At 40.7% G+C, this 19,892-nt stretch overlaps 1 protein-coding gene across 1 annotated transcript in view; it reads left to right on the top strand.

The window, feature by feature from the left end:
* C2CD2 (C2 calcium dependent domain containing 2) overlaps positions 1–15,636 on the top strand; it is a 44,531-nt gene extending 28,895 nt beyond the window's left edge. The window contains exons 10-15 of the mRNA XM_085305275.1: positions 528–667; positions 951–1,122; positions 1,864–1,977; positions 5,942–6,069; positions 7,219–7,531; positions 12,856–15,636. Of these exons, the coding sequence (XP_085161401.1) occupies positions 528–667; positions 951–1,122; positions 1,864–1,977; positions 5,942–6,069; positions 7,219–7,531; positions 12,856–13,082 (1,094 nt within the window). The 3' untranslated portion in view covers positions 13,083–15,636. The remainder of the gene's footprint in view (positions 1–527; positions 668–950; positions 1,123–1,863; positions 1,978–5,941; positions 6,070–7,218; positions 7,532–12,855) is intronic.
* The last annotated feature ends 4,256 nt before the right edge of the window (positions 15,637–19,892 follow it).

Here is a 19,892-nt window from a genome sequence, read left to right as displayed (position 1 = left end):
TAAGGGCTAGCATTTATCCCTGAAATCATGCAGTAATATTGCTACTAGTTTGCTCCCATCTAATGTAGCTAGTAAACTAACGGGAGAAATAAGAGAACTGCTCTTATTCAAATTAAGAAAGAATATTTCTAATGAGATACACAAATTTAATGGGAATCCAGGGAGTTTTCTCTGAAATGAAAGATAAAAGGTAATTTTTGTGGACATTATTTAAGAAYCTAGTGGTGATGTTCCAAGTATATATGAATTTTATTTTTCCTTTAAGTATTCTGTATAGAGAGGGGAAAAAAAGGCCAGAAATAGCAGCAAACAGGTAATGCTTGATGTCTCCATTCTGTTCTGTTGCACAGTGTTAGGCCATGCGTGAGGAATAGTCATAAAGGAAAGAAAGCTCTGAAAACTAACTTACTGTGGTGAGAATCAGTTCTTGCAACTAGCTGCTTTTGTTCTTCTCTTCCCTGTCTTCTCACCCTTAAGTATACTACAGCTCAGCTGAGTGCTGATTATGTTGCTTTTATTTCTTCTAGGTTCTTTGTTGGCAAGGGCAACTGTACCTCTTGACTTGTTCAGAAAACAGCCTACCGGCCAGCAAAGCTTTGTGCTGAACAGCTGGGCCAGCGAGAGCAGCCCAGAGTTTGGGCCTGAGCTAGGATCCATTAGTGCTGAGGTACTGCATTTGAATGCTTTTGTGGTGTTCTTTGACTTCTGGAAGTACTTGTGAATGCTCATCTTGTGCTTTAGTCAGTCACAGCAAAGTGCAATGTATGGCCAAGTCAGAATAGCACATTCATATTGTATGGTATCATTTCAGAATGTATTTGTGCCTTTCAGAAGAATTAGCAATTTGGCTCCTGAATGTTGATAAAAATGTTTAAAAGATTACTAGGTAGGAGTGTTAGTGTCTTTCTTGTTTAATTGTGCCTCTAAAGCAAAAAAATTTGTCTTCCTAGTTCTCTTTTATAGAACCTAATGAATTAAAGACTTGGCAAGTTTCTTCTCCGGTGCCAGGCACCAAGATAGAAAAGGATCGAACTGTGATGCCCTGTGGGACTGTAGTCACTACTGTAACTGCTGTGAAAACCAAACCTCGACTAGAAGGGAGATCTTCCCCACTGAGCACAGGTGAGGCGGTCTAATACTTTGTGTTCACGATTAGGATTATCTGCGGGGAACAGAAGTGGGGGAAAGGTGGGAATGGAGGCCGCTATCGTCCAGACTTCTCTGATGTGTTGGTGGTAAAGGGTGTCTTTTGTATCTTTCAGTAGCAGGTTTTTAATTTTCATGAAGCCTTGCTCAAACCAAAGGAGTGGCTAATGCTCTACTTAATATTTTGTACACTTTTCTAAGTTTCATAAGCAGAAGAACAAGGTTTTGGTGRCTGACTTTTCTCATTAGTGTCAGACCCTTAGCATGCTTGCTGATGACAGACCATCCTGTGTCTTCTAATCTTGATGACAATCTTTAATGAGGATTGGTGTCATCTTGTGATGAGGTTTTTAAGAGTCCCTTTCAGGAGCAGGCTTTTTGGTTCTTCTTGAGATAAGTATGGAAGTGAGACCTCTAAACAGTCTTTGTGTGAAGTTACACAAAGAGCTGCCTTGTTTTAAGTTGTCAAAGTAGATCATTTACTTAAGTGGATATTGTCTAGCATATTACAGTAAAATATTTAAAAACAATAAATTCTTCAACTTTAAAGGTCTTTTGCAGTCAGGTAACACATTCACATGTGTTGAGAATTTGTGTTAAACAACTTTCACAGGCACATTTTGAACAGGCTTTAACCAAAATAATAAGAATTTGTTATACCTGTGTTGTAAGTGTCCTGAATAGTTTAAATAAATAACCAAGAAACTTGCTTCTCAGATTCTCCTGTGAAAACGCCAGTTAAAGTAAAGGTGATTGAAAAGGATTTCTCTATTCAAGCTATCCATTCCCATGGTGCTCCAGTCAGCAAAACTTTATCATCTTCAGATACAGGTAACAGAAACATTCAAAGCTTTCTAATTGGAATACATCTCTCTGCTGCACAGGGGATTACTGTGATCCTGTTAAATTAWCAGCAAACCCATATGGCTGCTGCCTTTCAACAGGCACTAAGTGTTTATATTAGCAAAGGCTATGGTTAGCGATGTAACAAACAATCTTGCAATAGAAATCTGTTGTTAATTCATTGTTTACATTACTAATTCTGAAAAAATAACAATGAGTTGTGGTTTGGAGAGGCAAGGCAATTACAGAAAAACTAGCCTGGCATTTTCTCCTCCTCCTGAATGCAAGAGGAGCCATGAGGGCTGTTAAGCCTTGAGGGATGCTGCACAAAATATTGAGTGAAAACCCTGTGAYGCTTACCTCTCTGGCCATTGCGGATTCCCCTGATCAAAGGTAAGTCCCTATGGCTGGCTTGATGAAAGGCAGGCTGAAAGAGTAGGAAGATTAATTCTCTTCTCTGCCCTGCCACTGGGCTTTGGCTGAGGTAAATCATGCTTGGGCAAGCATAACCTTGCTGTGCCTGTTCATCCACCATCTTAAGGCACTCAGCGTACCGATGAAATGCCTTCAGAATGTCAGGTAGCACTGATAATACTGTTACTTATTGAGGTGCAACTCTGAAGATTCAGCATGTTTTTCAGTCATTTGAGTGGTCACCTTTTGTTCTCTCTGTAGGCAACTTTAATGAAAGGTGATCTGGTCTAGCTGCAAATGGCAGATGTTATGGAGTTCAGTTTTCTCTGTAGGTTTGCACATAGGTACAATCTGGAGATGATCTGGACTGCTCCTGGAACAGTCAGAATGCTTGCTGGCTGGTAGAGATAGAGATAGATTGGATAAAGGACAAAAAGCTGGGGAAAAGCATGAACTAATAACCATTAATAGCAAGTAGCACTTGAATCTTTCCCTGTATCTACACAAAAAGTACTCTGGTACCATAAAGCAGGAAGGTGGTATTAAGCCAATTTGGGAATTGTTAAGATAGTGCTACACTTCTCTGTTAACTCTCGTAACTGATTATGGTATCAAAGATACAAAGTGCTTACTGGAAAACTCACCTGAATACAACCTAGAGCAGATTAATAGATATGAATAGTGTGTTTTTGACAATGCAGGGGAATTTCTGTGAAATGTTTATACAACATAGCAGGAAGAATTACTCATTAGAACAAAAGCTTGAGTGAAAAGAAATACAAAAGAGCATTCAGGATGGCAATAACTTAAGTAAAGGCTATTACAAGCATCATGCAACTGTGAAGCCTTGTTCTCTGCTTTTAGCTAAAAGACAGCAACAAGCACTATGGAAAAATATGCCATGGCCTTACTGTGATTCTAAGTGATAACAGTAATAAGAATTACCAAATGCCACTGACATTGTCCTGGACACTGTCGGCTGTTCCTGTGGGGCTTTGCAGTGGCTATGAAGATGTAAGAGAAGGAATTTGTGGTCAGTGGGCAGATGCTTGTGCATATATACAACTTAGGCACACATACTCTTAGTATCTAAAATACTTTCAGAACCTTAGTGCAGTATAACTGTTTAGGCCTCACCTTTTAGTGCCTTAATAGCATATCAGAGAATGGTTGAGGTTGGAAGGGACCTCTGGAGATCATCTAGTCCAACCCCCCTGCTCAAGCAGGGTCACCTAGARCACATTGCACAGGATCACATGCAGGTGGGTTTTGAATATCTCCAGAGAATCATAACATCATAGAATCAGTAAAGTTGGAAGGGACCTCCGGAGATCATCTAGTCCAACCCCCCTGCTCAACAGGGTCACTTAGAGGATGGTAGACAGGGTTGCATCCAGGCAGGCCTTGAAGATCTCCAGAGAAGGAGACTCTACAACCTCTCTGGGCAACCTGTGCCAGTGCTCTGCCACTCTCACAGGGAAGAAATTCCCCCTCACGTGCAGACGGAACTTCCTGTGCTTCAGTTTCTGCCCATTGCCTCTTGTCCTGTCACACGGGACAACTGAAAAGAGTTTGTCCTGGTCCCCTTGACACCCTCCCTTCAGGCACTTGCACACATTGATAAGATCCCCCCTCAGTCTTCTCTTCCTCAGGCTGAAGAGGCTTCTCTTCCTCTTGCAGCCGTGAGAAGGAGACTCCACAACCTCTCTGGGCAACCTATTATAGTGCTCTCTCACAGTGAATAATTCTTCCTCATGTTCAGACAGAACTGCCTATGTTTCAGTTTGTGCCCATTGCCTCTTGTCCTATTGCTTGGCACCACTGAAGAGAGTCCAGCCCCATCCTCTTGACACCCTCCCTTAAGGTATTAGTATACCCTGATAAGATCCCCTCTGTCTTCTGTTCTCCCAGCTAAAGAGGCCCAGCTCTCACAGCCTTTCCTTGTAAGAGAAATGATCCAGTTCCCTAATCATCCTCATAGCCCTATGCTGGACTCTCTCYGGTAGCTCCACGTCTCTCTCGTACTGGGGAGCCCAGAACTGTACACAGTACTCGAGATGAGGCCTCACCAGGGCTGAGTAGAGAGGCAGGATCACCTTCCCTCCACCTGCTGGCAACACTCTTCCTAATGCACCCCAGGAGACCATTGACCTTCTTGGCCACAAGGGCACACTGCTGGCTCTTGGTTAACTTGTCTGTCAAAACTCCCAGGTCCTTTGCAGAGCTGCTCTCCAGCAGGTCAGCCCCCAGCTTGTACTGGTGCCTAGGGTTATTTCTCCCTAGGTGCAGGACCCTGGACTTGTTCTCGTTGAACTTCATGAGGTTCCTCTCTACCTAACTCTGCAGCCTGTCCAGGTCTCTCTGAACAGCAGCACAGCTCTCAGGTGTATCAGCCACTTCTCGTAGTTTGATATCATCAGCTAACTTGCTGAGGAGGCACCGTATCCCTTCATCCAGGTCATTGATGAGTAAGTTGAAGACAACTGGCCCCAGTACTGAGCCCTGGGGGACACTGTTAGCTACAGGCTTTCAACTAGACTCTGTACCACTGATAACAACCCTCTGAGCTCTGCCTTTCAGCCMGTTCTCAACCCACCTCACTGTCCACTCATCTGACCCACACTTCCTGAGCTTGCCTATGAGGATGTTATGGGAGACTGWCAAAAGCCTTGCTAAAGTCATAATAACTAAAGGCACTACTCAGTTTAATTAACACTAATGCTATACCTCTCTGTATTCTTTATCATTAAATTTCTTATTAAAGAGCCCATCTCAGCCAAATAATATGTTTTTTTTCATTAACTTTCTTAACATTTTTTGCTTCTAATCTTGATGAACTTGATTAGTGTATATTAACTGTGCCTGAAGTATATGCATATTAAGTACAGAAGTAGGCACACTTAACAAACCTGTTGTGCCTGTGTTTAAAGAGTATTTTAATAGGCAGGTTCTGTATTCCTGTACAATATTTGTAGGCGAAAAGGAAAGGCAATTTCCAGACTGTAGAGGCAGCTTATGAAAAGCAGAGTAGCTGCCAGTTTGCCTTCCCTATCCTATTATAGTGTCATCAGCAAATCTGGAAATGCTGAGCAGTGAAAGGAAAAGAGAGTAAAATAGTTGCCTGAAGAAGTGCTAGCACATGCTAGCTATGTACCTTGTTAGCTCTATGGCTCTATATAATTGTGATATCTGACACTATCCACCACTTACAACTAGATAACAGCTCTTGCATTGCAGTAATAAATTGAAATAATTGGATGTTTTGTGTAAGCCTCAAGCCTCGTATGCACTTTGGGTTGTGTCTACAAGTGAAGCTTTTGTGCCTGTTTCCACTGGGTAAGATGGGCCAAGCTGAAAAGAAAGGAAGGGAAAGAAACCCAACAGCTAAGTGGCTGATTGGAAATTGGTTTGGTACACATGGTATTTAAACCATTTCAGCTACCTGCTTTGAATTTTAAGTAAAGAAGAAAGTCTGCCTCTTTGCTCTGATTTTGGCTGCTTTTCTCTTTCCCCTCTGAAAAAAATGTTTTCCTTTCAGAGCTGCTGGTATTGAATGGCACTGACCCCGTTGCAGAAGCAGCTATTCGACAGTTAAGTGAGTCTGCAAAGCAGAAGCTGAAGTCTCCTAGAAAGAAAAGCACCATTATAATATCAGGAGTGTCAAAGGTAAACAAGAAAACAACACTCACATTTAATGCTTCATAACAAAAAGTCTTTGCTCCATTGAGTATGACACTAACTTTGTGTGTTGTGCTGTCTCCAATTCAGCAGGCTGTGTAGGATCTAGCTCTGTGTGCCTGTTTCAATGACTGTTTCAAGTTGAGCCAAATCAGGGTGGGTTTGTTTTGGAGAAGTTCTGTTTAAGGCTTAGGTTGACAGCCTGACTAAAAAATGCCTATGAACTGGGGTGATCAGGGATTTGGACAGAAAAATTCAGGTGAGAATAGGGACTAGTCATACCCTGTGCTTTGCCACGGAGTGAAAGAAAAAGTATGAAAGATTTTTCTACCTGTCAAACTTGTTTAAAGAAAACTCTCTGAAAAGCTTTTTGGTCCTCTCTCAGCTTTGTTCAGAGGATGGGGAAACAATACTGCTTCTCACATAGTGTTACTGCTTCTCACATAGTGTGTGTAGCATTATTCCAGACTTTCTTCATCCACACTGCCATTCTCCCTACTTGGTTTCTACCTGTAGTCCTTTCCCTGCAGACTGCTGTAAACATTTGCTGTAGAGTCGTCTTGTTCTGCGCAGTTTCCCTAAAAATTTCTGACGAATTTTGGCTGAGCTGGCATTAATCCACTTGTCATCACTGTACTGTGCTGAGGCAGGGAGAATGAGGATCAGCCACCACAGTGCGAGATGTCTGCTTAGAAAGTGGGGTACTGGGACTCTGTGGACTTTTGTTTAGCCAATGCAGCTGCCAAGAAGTCTATCTTGTACAAGATAGAATATTTGCTATTTGTTTTCTTTAAAATGTGGAGGTTTTTTTTTTTTTTTTGTCTGTGGAAGCTGATACTTCATTAAAGCAGCACATGTAGGAAAAAATGTCATTACTTGAGAGGGGCCGGGGATAGGTGGGAGGCATATAATTAAATATTTTTTCCGGTCATTTGGCTTTATGATATGATTAGAACTTGGCTATATGCTCCTCTTCTTTAGTGGAACCACGGAAACCTCACACTGTGGTTTTTAGATAGGCCTAAGCAGCATAAATAGAAGTGTAAGAAGAGAAAAGAACAGAACCATTGCAGGGAGAATTGTTTTTTTCCAGAAAAGCAGCTTATGTCAGTGTTGTCTCTTATTTTCCCTGTCCAGATCTCTTTATCTCAGGACAGTGAAGCTGCACTGATGATGGACTATGCTGCAACCATGGAGGGCTCTTGCAAAAAAGCAGATCCACCYGCTGCGGAGGAGCATATTGCAAAAGTCACCTCTGATGAAAAGCTATCATTAGGTGCTTCAGAAACAGCACCTGATACTGATCCACAGCAAAGTGACCATAAGGCTTGGGGTTTGGAGAATGGCAGCCAGCAGTGGAACAGCAACACACTGCTAGACCAGACTTGTGAAGAAATGTCTGGGAGCTCATTAAGTGTTTCAGAAACTGGGAGCATGAAAAAATCTAAAGGTATGTGACCTTTCTGTACTTAATAGCAGTGTCATGCAACACTGAAGTAGTTTGTCCTCTCTTACTGATTTTTGCCCTTAATATTCTTGCAATTGTGATGTTGGTAGAAGCGGCCTTACAAACAACCATAAAGACTGGCATCATGCAGCCCTCAGACAGGCATCTCCACACTTCCTTATTCATCAGGAAATAAAAGGGCTCATCGTTAGAAGTTGAAGGGCAAATCATTAAGTCCAGCTAAGTTATCTGGGAGGGAGATAACTGGCCAAATTGTCAACTCCTTGATGAAACCTGTGGTTTTTTGTAAATAAAGACTTGTGCTGTACTTGGAACCCCTTTGCTAAAGTGAAAATAGCAGCATCCCACAGTTGCTTTCTGGTGCGTTCCTTTCCCTCCCTCACATCTCTGAGCATGCAACTTCCCTACCTTCACAAAAATATAAGTTCACGCAACTCTGGGCAAAGCTAGAGATGTACTCTTAACTACTTAAAACAGTTCTCCCCTTTAACATTTTTCATCAATATCCATTTTGCTAAAGAAAGTGGAATTAAGGGTGATTTTTAAAATAAGTAAATGGTCAGATAATTTTGCTTGTGTAGGTAAACAATGAATGGATGCGGTTTGAAAATGTCTTAAGGTTTTTCTCATTCCCTTTATAAGTCTAGTAACCCCTGAGGCTTTTGTAGTGATATGTGGCTGGGTGGTAAACACAGGTGACAATTAAAAAGTCTGAAAGAATAGCTAGTGCAGTGGACTCCTGTCTGTGCCTTGAACAAGTGGCAGAGCAGTCTTGCAAGCTGCTCATAGGAGCTGCGAAAATTACTTGTGCTTCTCACCACCGTCCATCCCTCTTTCATTTTATTATTTTRTACTTTTTCCTTACCCAGAGGTAGTGTAAAGAGGCTTAGTACAAAACCTCAGTGTGTTGCTAGATAGTAGTATTCCTCCCATAAAAAGTTTATATTGGATCTCTGTACTTAGAACATCAAGGTTTTCTGGCATTTTCAAAGCTTTATTATTCCATCTAATAGTTTAAGGTGATACACTAGCAATCATTTTGGCATGGATGGGCAGGCACTAGAAAGTTTGGGGATTGTTGAGGGGAGGTGCTGGGACATGTGTAATTTCTCATGCGGAGCCAGGAAAAATTTAGGAAGCAGTATGAGATTTTGCAAAACCTCTAGACTCTTCTTTAGTATGTTTCTAAAAGAAAGAAATGGAAATTTGTATGTGAGCTGTTGCCTCATTTTTTTATTCAAAAGCTCTGCTTGCATTTTTCCCTATGCAGTATGTTGCAAAGAGAACAAGCTTCTAAAGATTCTGGTTACGTGGTGCAGGATAGGACTACTAAAAAGCCCAAACAATCTCTGAGTCCTAATAAATAAATAAATTAATAAACCTGTTTCAAAAAATGACTTAAACAGATCTCTTTGTTGAACTCTTGAATCCTGCTCTGTCACAGTTCAGTAGCATTCATGGAGTGAGATAGCATATTTCCACCTTCCTGACTTCAGTTAACTTTGATAGTTCAAGGTTTCTGTTTTGTCAAATGCTTTCCTTTTAGAAAAAAGAAGACCTGCTTTAAAAAAATCTCGTGTGTAGTGTTAATGATTTCAAGTTAGAATTGTCTATCATTATCTTTTTTATTCTTGCGTATTTTTGTTTTCTACCTCTCTGACTTCCTCTTTCTTACCCATTCCCTTTTGTAAACTTAAGAGGACTACTATGCCAACCAGAATTAATTGCCTACACAGTAAGTTATTTCTGTCTTGTCCTTTCTTTTTCTTTTTCTTTTTCTTTTTCTTTTTTTTTTTTTTTTTTTTTTTTTTTTTTTTTCTTTGCAGTGGAACACTCATTGTAAAAATTGAAGCAAAATGTAGTTTGGCACCTCTTTTCTTCTTCCCCTATCCATTTCTTTCCTTCCTCCAAAATACCTTCCTGTGCTCAGACCTCTTAGCAAACTAGTCTGCTCTAACAAATCATGTGAGTGGTGGATGTTCTATCCAGGTGGATCATGCAGAATGGACAGCAAGGAAGGCTTGGAAGGGCACTGTACATGCCTGATCTCTATCATGACCATTCCTGTCCTATCTAGTTATCAGTCAACCATCTTCTCATGCAAACCGTAYGTGATCCCACAACTGGATATGCGTACACAAAATGCTTATTTTAAAACCTGCTGCTCAGTTTTTCAGATCTCTTTTCTAGCGTAATTTCTGGCAGGTATTTACACAACTTTCTGGGGAAAAAATGTTTTGAAATTGGGAAGAAGTGCAGAGAAGTGATCTATATATATCTAGGTAGATGAGGGAGCAAATCTTCCTCCTTTAACAAAAAGTGATCCTAGCCCCACAAGGTTTTTCTGAGCACCCTAAACTACAGCTCAGGAGCCTGTGAAGGCCAAGCAGGCTGTACAGCATTATTGACGTATTCTCTGCTTATCTCCTGGTTTTAGGGGTGGAGTTGGCTTATGGATCCTGTAAAACTTGAAGTAAGCATGCAAGTAGCACAAACATCACCAAGTTTGTGATTTGCCCTACCCTGCCTTCTTAATAGGGGTGCATGCCTTCACAGCAGCTGGAGCCACTGACAGGCAGCACATGCCAGATTGGCTAGAGACTGATGGGTGGCAGTGGGGATGTGGCAAGCTTCCAGGTAGCAGGGACCTCAGTACCTCTGAACACACAGCAAGCTTTCACGTCGGTGGACTGCTGCTTGTGCTGACCCTGTGCTGTTCTCAAGCAATGTCTGCCTGCAGTTTTTCAGCAATGGCAAGTTGTCCCAGGTCGCCAGCACAATTTTTGCAGCATTCCTTGCTTTGGTTCTGTTCCCTAATATGGGAAATCAGTCTGAATGGATAGGACTAAACAGCTGCTTATGGATGAACTCTTCTGTCCTGCTSCTTCTGTTGGCACAACTTCAGCTGCAGCTGCCAGGGCTGCTGGGCAGAGCAGCTGACTGCTAAAACAAAAGCTACATGGCAGTGAGGCCTCATCAATCCCCACCAGCCTTTGCACATTAACAACTGTCAGTACTATGGGGTAGAACAGTGTTTCTTTTATGCTGTTGACAACAACTTGAAGTGGTAGGCCAAGCTTTTGGTCTTGTCAAAAAGATCAACCAGAAGGTGATGGGAGAGCAGTCAAGATTCAAATCCCTGAGTTCCMGTTGCTTTCTGCTGACTTTGCTCTGATCCCATTGTGCTCTGAGAAAAGTCACAGAATTCATACGTGTCAGGAGCAAGACAAAACGTACTAGAGTGTCTTCCCAGATGCTGAGTGCTTGCTTTTAAAATAAAGTAATAAGCCAAGCACATGTTTGTAACTATTCCAGTCTGAACAAAGAAGCATCTGGCTGTACGGAACAGAGATGCCATGAAATGCCTATTCTGCAGCTGTTGCTGTGCGAAATGACATGCAGCTTGTGTGAAGTCCTTAGAAGACAATTCTAGCTTTTACACAGTATCATGTGAAAGAATTATTATGTGTTGCTTTTTGTATTTATTGCAACTAGGGAGAAAAAGCAAAATGGCGACGGGAATTAGTAGCTGAGTTGAGAAAGAATGGGAAGTTTGATAGTGGCATGGAGACAAGCTATGGAAGCTCTGTCAAGGAGATGACTGCCCTCACGTACCGGTCTGACTGCCAAAAGGCTCCTGTGTTGGCTTGCTATCTGGGTCCTCTTCTGTTCAAATTGGCTTATGCCCCTTGGACAATGACACCGCCCATTTCTGCACAAAACTAGAGTTGCTATTTTAACATTAGGCTGCTATACTGACAACAAGCTGAGTGTCCTTGGTAGTTCAGAGTGTTTTTCCTGCCAGCTGTCACCATGCTGCCTTACATGTCAGGCACATATGTATATAGGGAAAGGGGCAGTGGAATTCTTCAGAATGGTGACTACCAAAAAATCAAGACTTGCAAAGGGAGAAGATATTACTGGTGTTTTGTGTTGTGAACATGAGTCCCTGGTGAGATGCTAGCTACAATTGCTGTGGCTACATAATAGGTTTGACATAGCATCAAGGGAAAGAATGTAACAAAATTAAGCAATCTAAACTAATTTACTACAGAAAGGATTTGGGAGGATTTCTGAGCCTAATGGAAGCAGATGTAATATTATTTTTAATCTGCTTGAACTGAATTGTTACTCCTAACAGGATTTTAAAACAGCAGATGCTTCATAATCTCTACTCTAGTTGGTGCTCCCAAATTTTTATAGAATACATATTGTCTATTTGTATGGGCCTTCTGCATGAAGGCTGAATACCAAGTACTGTTTGCGGAAATCAACAGTATCCTGCACTTGGAATTAAAATGCCAACTTCATTTTGTGTATAATGGGCTAAAATTTTCTTCTTGGTTCCTTTGATGTGTGAAACAGCAAAGATGCACTATAGCATTTCTTTACTTCCTTTGTTTCATTCTTTACATAAAATATCTTGTGCTATTAATCTATTGGAAGGATTGAATATGCCTGTTTGACATGTGAGAACCCAGCATACAACCCACACCAAATGCTGTGCATGTGAATGTTTGAACACTACCATAGCTTTCAGAAGAGCATTTGAAACTAATCAAGTATAAGGAAGGACGCTTCTACAAGGTGTGTGGATTGGCTTTTCAGAAATTGAAATCAGAAGATTTGATGCTTGCTCGCTCGTAGACATGTGTGACATTAGTTTTCCTTCCTTCTTTCAATGAAGAACTGTTTCTGCAAGAGCTGAAGGAAAAGTTAGTTTTTCTTCAGTGCTCCTCTAGCAATACAATTGAGCTCATCTTCTTGAACTTTTCTGCTGACTTTGTGTGTATGTATAAGCATTGATCTAGACCTACCATAGCCTGTCATGAATCTAAGCGATTCAGTTTGCATGATAGTTGCATGGAATGAGGAGAAGCAGAGAAATACATACTTCTGTGCAGCCTAAATTTCTTAGCAGTATTCAGCTGGGAGAGGGCTGGATCAGCAGTGGGGTGAGGTGGACTCAGTGGCATGTAGTGCATGTACGTGCGCCTTTGACAGAAAGCACAATAAATTCTTGCGTTTACCACTATGTGAAATAAGATGAATGACTTGGTTAGAGATGGAACTCATGAACTATTATAACCTCTAGGTTAGAAAGCATCAATATTTTTGCTTTAGTTTTACCACACTATTAGCTTTCTAACATAGCTTTTGCACTGAATAGTTAAAAGGGTGAATTTAAATCAGAAATAGTAAGATTGAGGCTTTTTTCAGTACTGTTGCAGTTATAGTTAAAGCTGAGACCTAATGGGAAAGCATACTGTTCTGTCTAAAGTGTCCTCTGCTGTTTGTGTCTTCAGGTGGGATTTTAAAAAAAAGCGCAAAGCTCTTCTTTCGGCGGCGGCATCATCAGAAGGATCCAGGAATGAGTCAATCGCACAACGATCTTGTCTACCTGCAGCAGCCACTGTCAGAGGAAACGCGCAAGAAGGGAGGAACACTTTCACGTATTCTTAGCAGGAAGCTCCTTTCCAAAAACAAAAGCAAGAACAAACTGAATGGTGCTTCAGCAGAACCATCCATATAAGACTGAACACACTCGAATGGGATACTTGCACATCAGTTGATCAGTTGTTTACAGAGCAGTACCAGATAACACAYATGCAGCTGATGACCCACATAAAATGATGTTCACTAATACAGTAGTCGAGGAATAAACAGAAAGCTTGTCTTTCCTTTATTTTTCCAGAATGCTTTCCTTTATAATTAATGAGTTGCTCCTCCAAATACAAGAAGTGTGAATTGTATCATGGCAGCATTTGAAGAATTGCATGGTTTGTTGTAGAGGATGAGGAAAGATGGRGAATGGGGGGAGAACTTTTATGCGAGCACCAAGTTTACATTAGTGGAGAGCTAAGAACTGAAAAAAATCCTACCTGCTGTATGACTGAACCACTATAAAAGAGATGACATACCACTGTGCTTCCTTACTGCAACACGGAATGGTAGCAACACAAGTCTCAACTTGGTTTTCTAGTTAGGCTGAAAGACAAAAGAGAGACACAGATCCAGTTTGTATTGTAATTTAGAAACGGGTAAGTTTTTAGAGGCAGAACTAAAATGCTGATTAAGATAGCCTGCTGTAATAACTCTAGCCTGCTGTATTAACTGCTCAGTCCATGTAGGTGGAGAGATGCCTTTGATATTAGCCATAAATCAATAAATTATGCAAATGCCTATACAAGCATATTGTATAATATTCTGTGCATGTTATGCTTAAAAAACAGAACTTTTCCTAAGTCTACCCAAGTCTACTTGCAAACAAAATATTTTAAAATTCCTACATGTAGCTTCTCTTCCATATGTGAGAAACTGCACTGCTAATGCAACAACTTGTCTAAGGGGCTCTAATTCCTTCTCTCAAGCACTTGTTAAACAAGTATATTAATCATCGTATCAAATGCAAAGCTAGGAGCAATAAGTGTTGAACAGAGCATATTTAACCTTACATAAGCTTTTCATTAGATAGCTTATTTTAGATGCCAAACGGTTACTGAGATCTTAGAAAATGCAGTTGTGAAGAGAGCTTCTTTCTTTAAAAAGTAACAGTAATTATCCCCTAACTTCAGTTTCTAGAGGTATCAGTGTTGTCACATGGTGAGTGGTTGGTTGGGCTTTGACTTTTTACTCATTAAATACAGCAGCTGGCTCCTTTAAATTAAAATGAAAAAATGGTGAAAGTAAAGTTGTAGTTCTATTTTTTTTTTAAGATACTTAAATAGAGGAGTAAAATATCAGTTGGTATCTCACAGGCAGCATCTTTTGCGCATACTTGTACTTTTCCATCGTATACATTCTTACCAAGAACAAAGGACTATGCCAGTTCTCTTTAGCCAAGAAGAACACCTATTTCATCAAAACTTCTGACATAAATGGATGATAGATTTGTGCCTGCTTTGCCAAGAGTGATTTCTCCCCCCTTAAAAGACTTTACATTAAGATGGCAGAAAATTGGGCTTACATCTTAAAGCATCCTTCAAAAATAGAAAAACAGAAATACATTTCAAAACTTCTGGTCAGTTTCGAGTTCCCTGGCAAATATTTTTGCAAAGATAAATCTGGAGGATTTTTTTTTAATTTAAAGAAATGAACTGTAAAAATCTTTTAACTGAGTCTAATGTTTAAAAATACAGTTTTTATGTAGCCTACTAAAATCACTGTGCTACTACAGCAGTCCAGACGATCAAACAGTTGTATGTTGAAGCATTCTGCTTATTATGAAAACACTTGAAGGTGTTCTTAATGTTCTATGTTTAAAAATTTTTTGTTACACGAGTATTAATGTGTTTAGAAATCCCAGGTTAGTAATACAGGTTTGTCCTGCTTATATGTGCTTGAAGAGTTTTGTTCAATTTTAGTTTAAGACAAAGTAGAAGTTAGGCTTCTTTGTTTAGGCTTCTTCATTTGCTCTATGGTAGCTCATAAGCTAAGCATTAGAAGACTGATGTTATGTTCCCTCAGCATACAATTTTTCCTATTGACCTTAGCAGGAGTTCTCTGCATGATGGGGAGAAATGAAGTCCCTATCATGTTTTAAATGTTTAGTCTTGTCAGTCTTGCTGAAGGAGAAAAATAAAACAGCACTGAGCTCAAGAAATCAAAGTATAATTAAAGTGAGAYCAGGTTCTGTGTATAACAGCCCCTTACACTAAAAGCTAGAATTAGGAATGTAAAGGGATTATGTATCACTACTTGAAGTCTATTCAAATTACTGAACTGGGATTTTAATTTATGGAAGCTTTTTTACTGTAGGACGTGGTAGAATTAATGCTGAGTAACTTGCAGAGCACAGGAGTAGGGTTTGCTTGTATATTACCCCAAAGGGAAAAAAGCCTTGAAGGTGGTTGTTTTATTTTGGGTTTTTTAACCTTTCTTAAGGTCTTGGTGGCTGCCTAAATGCACGTCTTAATGGTAGGGACTAAGAGCATTCAGTACTGCAAACTGTATTTGAGCTTGCATATATTGAGAAAGAATTAATTATTCAGATGAAGGAAACAAGGTATTTGGGGTAAAAGGGGAATCTTGTTTTTTAATTACCTTCACTCCTCAGGAAAATAAACACTATTTGGTTTGATAATGTGTTTGACCTCCATATCTGGCTGCTGTGTTCCTCACCTTTTCCTACACCTCTAAAAGTAATTTCTGTAATGTAACATGCTAAACACAAATGGGCAGTTGAATTCCTTAAGAGTGATAACCCTAAAGGCCCATAATATTGAACCCTGTTCCTCCTTCCAAGGAGGCTCCTTTTAAGATAAGGAGATGTAAGTCTGTATTTTGTGTACTAGTAGTTAATGTTTGTGTGAGTTGAGTCCTGACAACCTGTGAGAGCTACGCTACAGTACAGAGTAGAGAGGACTGGATTTGTAAAGCGGCAGAAATTAACGCAGGGACTAATCCTATCAGGTGCTGAGCATTTCCTCTGCAGTTGTCTGAAAGGTGCTAAAGAGCACCCCACAAATTATTAATCTTTAAAATTTTAACAACTATACATTTGAAGAACACAGTAATCAAATTTCTGCATTATATTACATAGAAAACTTGCTGTTTTCTGTCCTCTAATTACTTCAGAGCAATACTTTGGAAACAATTTATAGACTTCTTTTTTTGCTCCTCTTCTTACACTTCTGTGTTTCCAGAAGTTATGTATGCCAAAGAAAGCATGGTATTTATTGTATAAGGACTACACTGTGAAGGTTTGTTTTTCCTTTCTAAAGATTTTTTCTGACCATAATTGAATCATCTCAACCTGTGTTTATGTGGTTTGTTTTGCTCTATGGTATCTTAGCTTTTCATTTGCCTTGATGGAAAAAACCTGCATCCTCACGTAAGTAAGATTTGCCTCAGCTTTTATGGAAATTTTGCTAAGATCTGCAGGAACTGAATTTGTAGATTAAAACAATAAAGCTACCTATATATCTCAAACGTGAAGGCAAGCTAGGTGACTTTGTTGAAGTGACTTGAGATGGAGGGAAGGGATCCTTTATCACTAGGTCACCGGTATTGCGTATTCAATTCACCCCATGAAGAAAAGGTCATTCATTTACTCCTAACTAAATATGAAACTTGCGAGATTTGAGGCAGCAGGAAGGAGAGGGAACACAATAGTGGACAAAAATATGTATTCACTAAACAAGCAAAATACCATTAGCAAATTTGTTTGATTACTTGACATAACGGAGATAGCCTAAACTGTACAGGCATGGATATCGGGTGTTATTCTAATGCTTCCTAATACATTTTTCCCTTGTTCTTTGGGAAAGAGTTTGGAGTCTAGCTTATACAGATCTGTAGTTACTGTCTGGCTCTAGAAAAGACTTAGTTTCTGATGCTGCTTTTTCAGAGGGATTCAATTGCCTGGTAATGATACCAATTTTGAGGACCAGTGACATTTTCCACTAGTTTCTGGTACTGCATCTCCTTGCTAGTTCTAAGTGGCTTTCAAGAGAATGCTTTCTGATGTGTATTTCTTGTAATGTTTTGGTCCCTTTGAGGTGTGAAATATAATCGGAAAAAAGCGCAAAGCTGACTACATAAAATGCTATCAAATGTGTATGGGAAAACAAAGTAAGAGTCTTGCTCTTCCTCTAACATCTCTTTCAGCTCTGGTAATTTTAGTTGTTACAAGGAGCAAGAGCTCTCTATACAAAGTGAGAGTCACAAGACTCTCAGCTTATTGCAGTTTTTGAATTGTAGGGTTGAAGTTTGAGATAAGAGCTTATCCTGGTAAAAAATTAAGTATACCATAGCTCTAGGCTAAGACAATTCCCATTGTGAATGGGAACAGCTGACCTCATACGTTGACCCTCACAGGACCTACGTGGATTTGTTCACGTGTTTAAAGCGAGTGTATGCTTCACTATGTTGCTGAGTCACGGCCTTGATGACAAACAGTTCAAGATTAACTATATAGCAAAGGTGACTACTTTAAGTCAAGGGTGAACAATATTATTTCACTTGGGACATCAAAGCTGCTGCTATGCAAAGTGCTAGTGTGGTGTGAAAGTAACCGGGAAGAGTGGGACTGAGGTCTTGCCAATACTATAACTTTGTATTTCCCAGCAATGTAGTATGCTCTGATACAGTCCCTTCTGTGTGTGTGTGTACACAAATCAGTTGATATGGTTAAAAAGTCTATGATGTAGATTTATTATATTACTAAAATGCCTGGGGATTTTTTAAAGAACTAGCTACTGCTGTACATAAAATAAACGCCAGTTGTCTCTGTGTAGTGTGCCGTCATACCTAGTAAGCCAAGCATAATAGATGGTTTTCTACTCTCCTTCACTAATTTGACCTTTTGTTTAATATAGTCCTTTTACCTGTTTATGCAGGAGCAGATTCTTCTGTTCATAAAAAAAAATGTTATTCAGTATTTTTTTTTCCCTAAGTTATAATGTGTTTTGCTGAAAAACAGTGGTACTTTGGGGTAGGGGGAAGTGTTAGGGCATAGATCTCATAAAAGACAGTAATACTAAAATGAGCACACCCTGGGAATAGTTGTCTTGTGTTTGTTTTACTGAAGGAGTTAGGAGTTAGGTTCTAAATTACTGCTTCCACAAAGCTCTACCAAATTAAAAAAAAATAAAAACAAATGAAAAGGCAGGCAATCAAGTGAAGACAGCCACAATGATATTTATTCTTCTCTCCCCCAAAGCAAGTGAAGCTGTACCTCCTTTTGCAAGGAAATTGTATGTTACCTTACTGGGAGTTACTGCCCACATTTAAATGCCTGTTTATTTCAGATTCTTAAGTGCTTAGCTGAAATTCCCTAATAGTCTCGCAATAAACCTTCTTTCTTTTCCTCATCTAATTTTTTTGGGGGGGTGTTTTTTTTTTTGTTTTGTTTTGTTTTGTTTTGTTAACTTGTGTGATGCCATTAGTGTGCACTAGCAAAAATGGCAAGACAGATTACAGCTGGAGGAGGAATGAATGTAGCACTAGCTTGGGTGCCATATACTAKCCTCTAGTTCATCATTCTTAATAAATGGAAGATGTCTTTCTTTTTTTCATAGCTAATCTCTCTATCCTAGAAAGCCTGATGTAAGCTGYGAGTTTGCAGTCTGATGTTAACTTTTCAGAAAGGTGAGAATATTAAAGCTTAAATAAATTAATCATTTTAGAGCAGCAGGGTACAGATTCACATGCACTGTACGTCCAGATTGATACAGCTGGGTAATGTACATCTAAATATTCTGAATTATTTAATATTTATTCTGATAGAATGTAGACATTGCAGGTATGATTATCACACTTGTGCACTGGATGCTGAAGCAACCTAGGCAGGGGCCCAAAGACATGCCTCTGCATGTCTCTCTCCCTGTTCCATGTGCTTGTGCAGAAGGGAATGCCTGATGCATAGGGCCAGAAATGGAGAAGGGGGTCTGACCTTAGCTCCGTATGAGGGCACATCCTTTGGAAAGGATGGAGCCAGAGCCCTCTTTCTATTGTCTCTGGGGCCTGGGGGGACTGAGTCATAGATGACATTTCTTACCAGAGGAAAAAAAAAGCATCTTGCTTTCACACACAATGCATAAGTAGCTCTTGACTTAGGCCTGTCTCTGAATGTCTGGTCTCACTATGCAGCAGTGTATTTCAGCTGGAGCAGTGGAGGGTACTTGAGTAGTCAGAACTGGATTTTTAAAACCCCTCAAATTGAAGAGGGCATCGAATCCAAGTTTATGATTTCCTGGGTGTGTAGCCTCAGCAGTAGCCCATTATATAAAAAGGCATCACTGATTACGATTCTCAATAAAAATATGTGCAGCTATGTTTGCTGTTAAGAACAGTACAGCTGGTCCCAGAGAAAAATCTTAGTAACGCAGGACAGACAAGACTTTGGAACAGCAACGCTGGATGTGTTACTCTCAAAGAGGTGAGACGGGCACCGGGCACTCAGGTGATCGCTTCGCTCTGCCGGTTCTGTGCTTAACCGAGGAAAAATCATAGGGCCTACAGCCTGCCGCACGCCTGACTCAATCCCAGTAAAGGTGACAGACTGCTCTGGTGATTCCCCACCTTCCACTTCACACACTCCAGGAGGAAGGGGGGGGGGGAAGCCCACGGTGCACGGCCTTGGCGCTGAGCACAGCTCGGCGGTGGCGACTCTCTGCGGGTGCCAACGGCCGCTCGAGGCCCGGCGCCGGAGCGAGCAGAGCCGTGAAGGTGAGGCAGGCGGGCGCGCCGGCAGAGAGGGGCCCTCCCGGGCCCGGTCTGCGGGCACCGCGGGGAAATGCCCCCGTAGGAGCCTCGGCCGACGGGCTGCGCCCCGCCCCCGCCTGTCGCTCTCCAACGGCCGCCGCGAGGCGCGAGGGCGCCCCCGCCACGCGCCGCTCCC

The sequence above is a fragment of the Rhea americana genome, unplaced genomic scaffold (assembly GCF_003343005.1).
Source record: "Rhea americana isolate MKP2758 unplaced genomic scaffold, rheAme1 scaffold_101, whole genome shotgun sequence".
Lineage (NCBI taxonomy): Eukaryota > Metazoa > Chordata > Aves > Rheiformes > Rheidae > Rhea > Rhea americana.
This window is presented reverse-complemented; position numbering and strand designations above follow the sequence as displayed.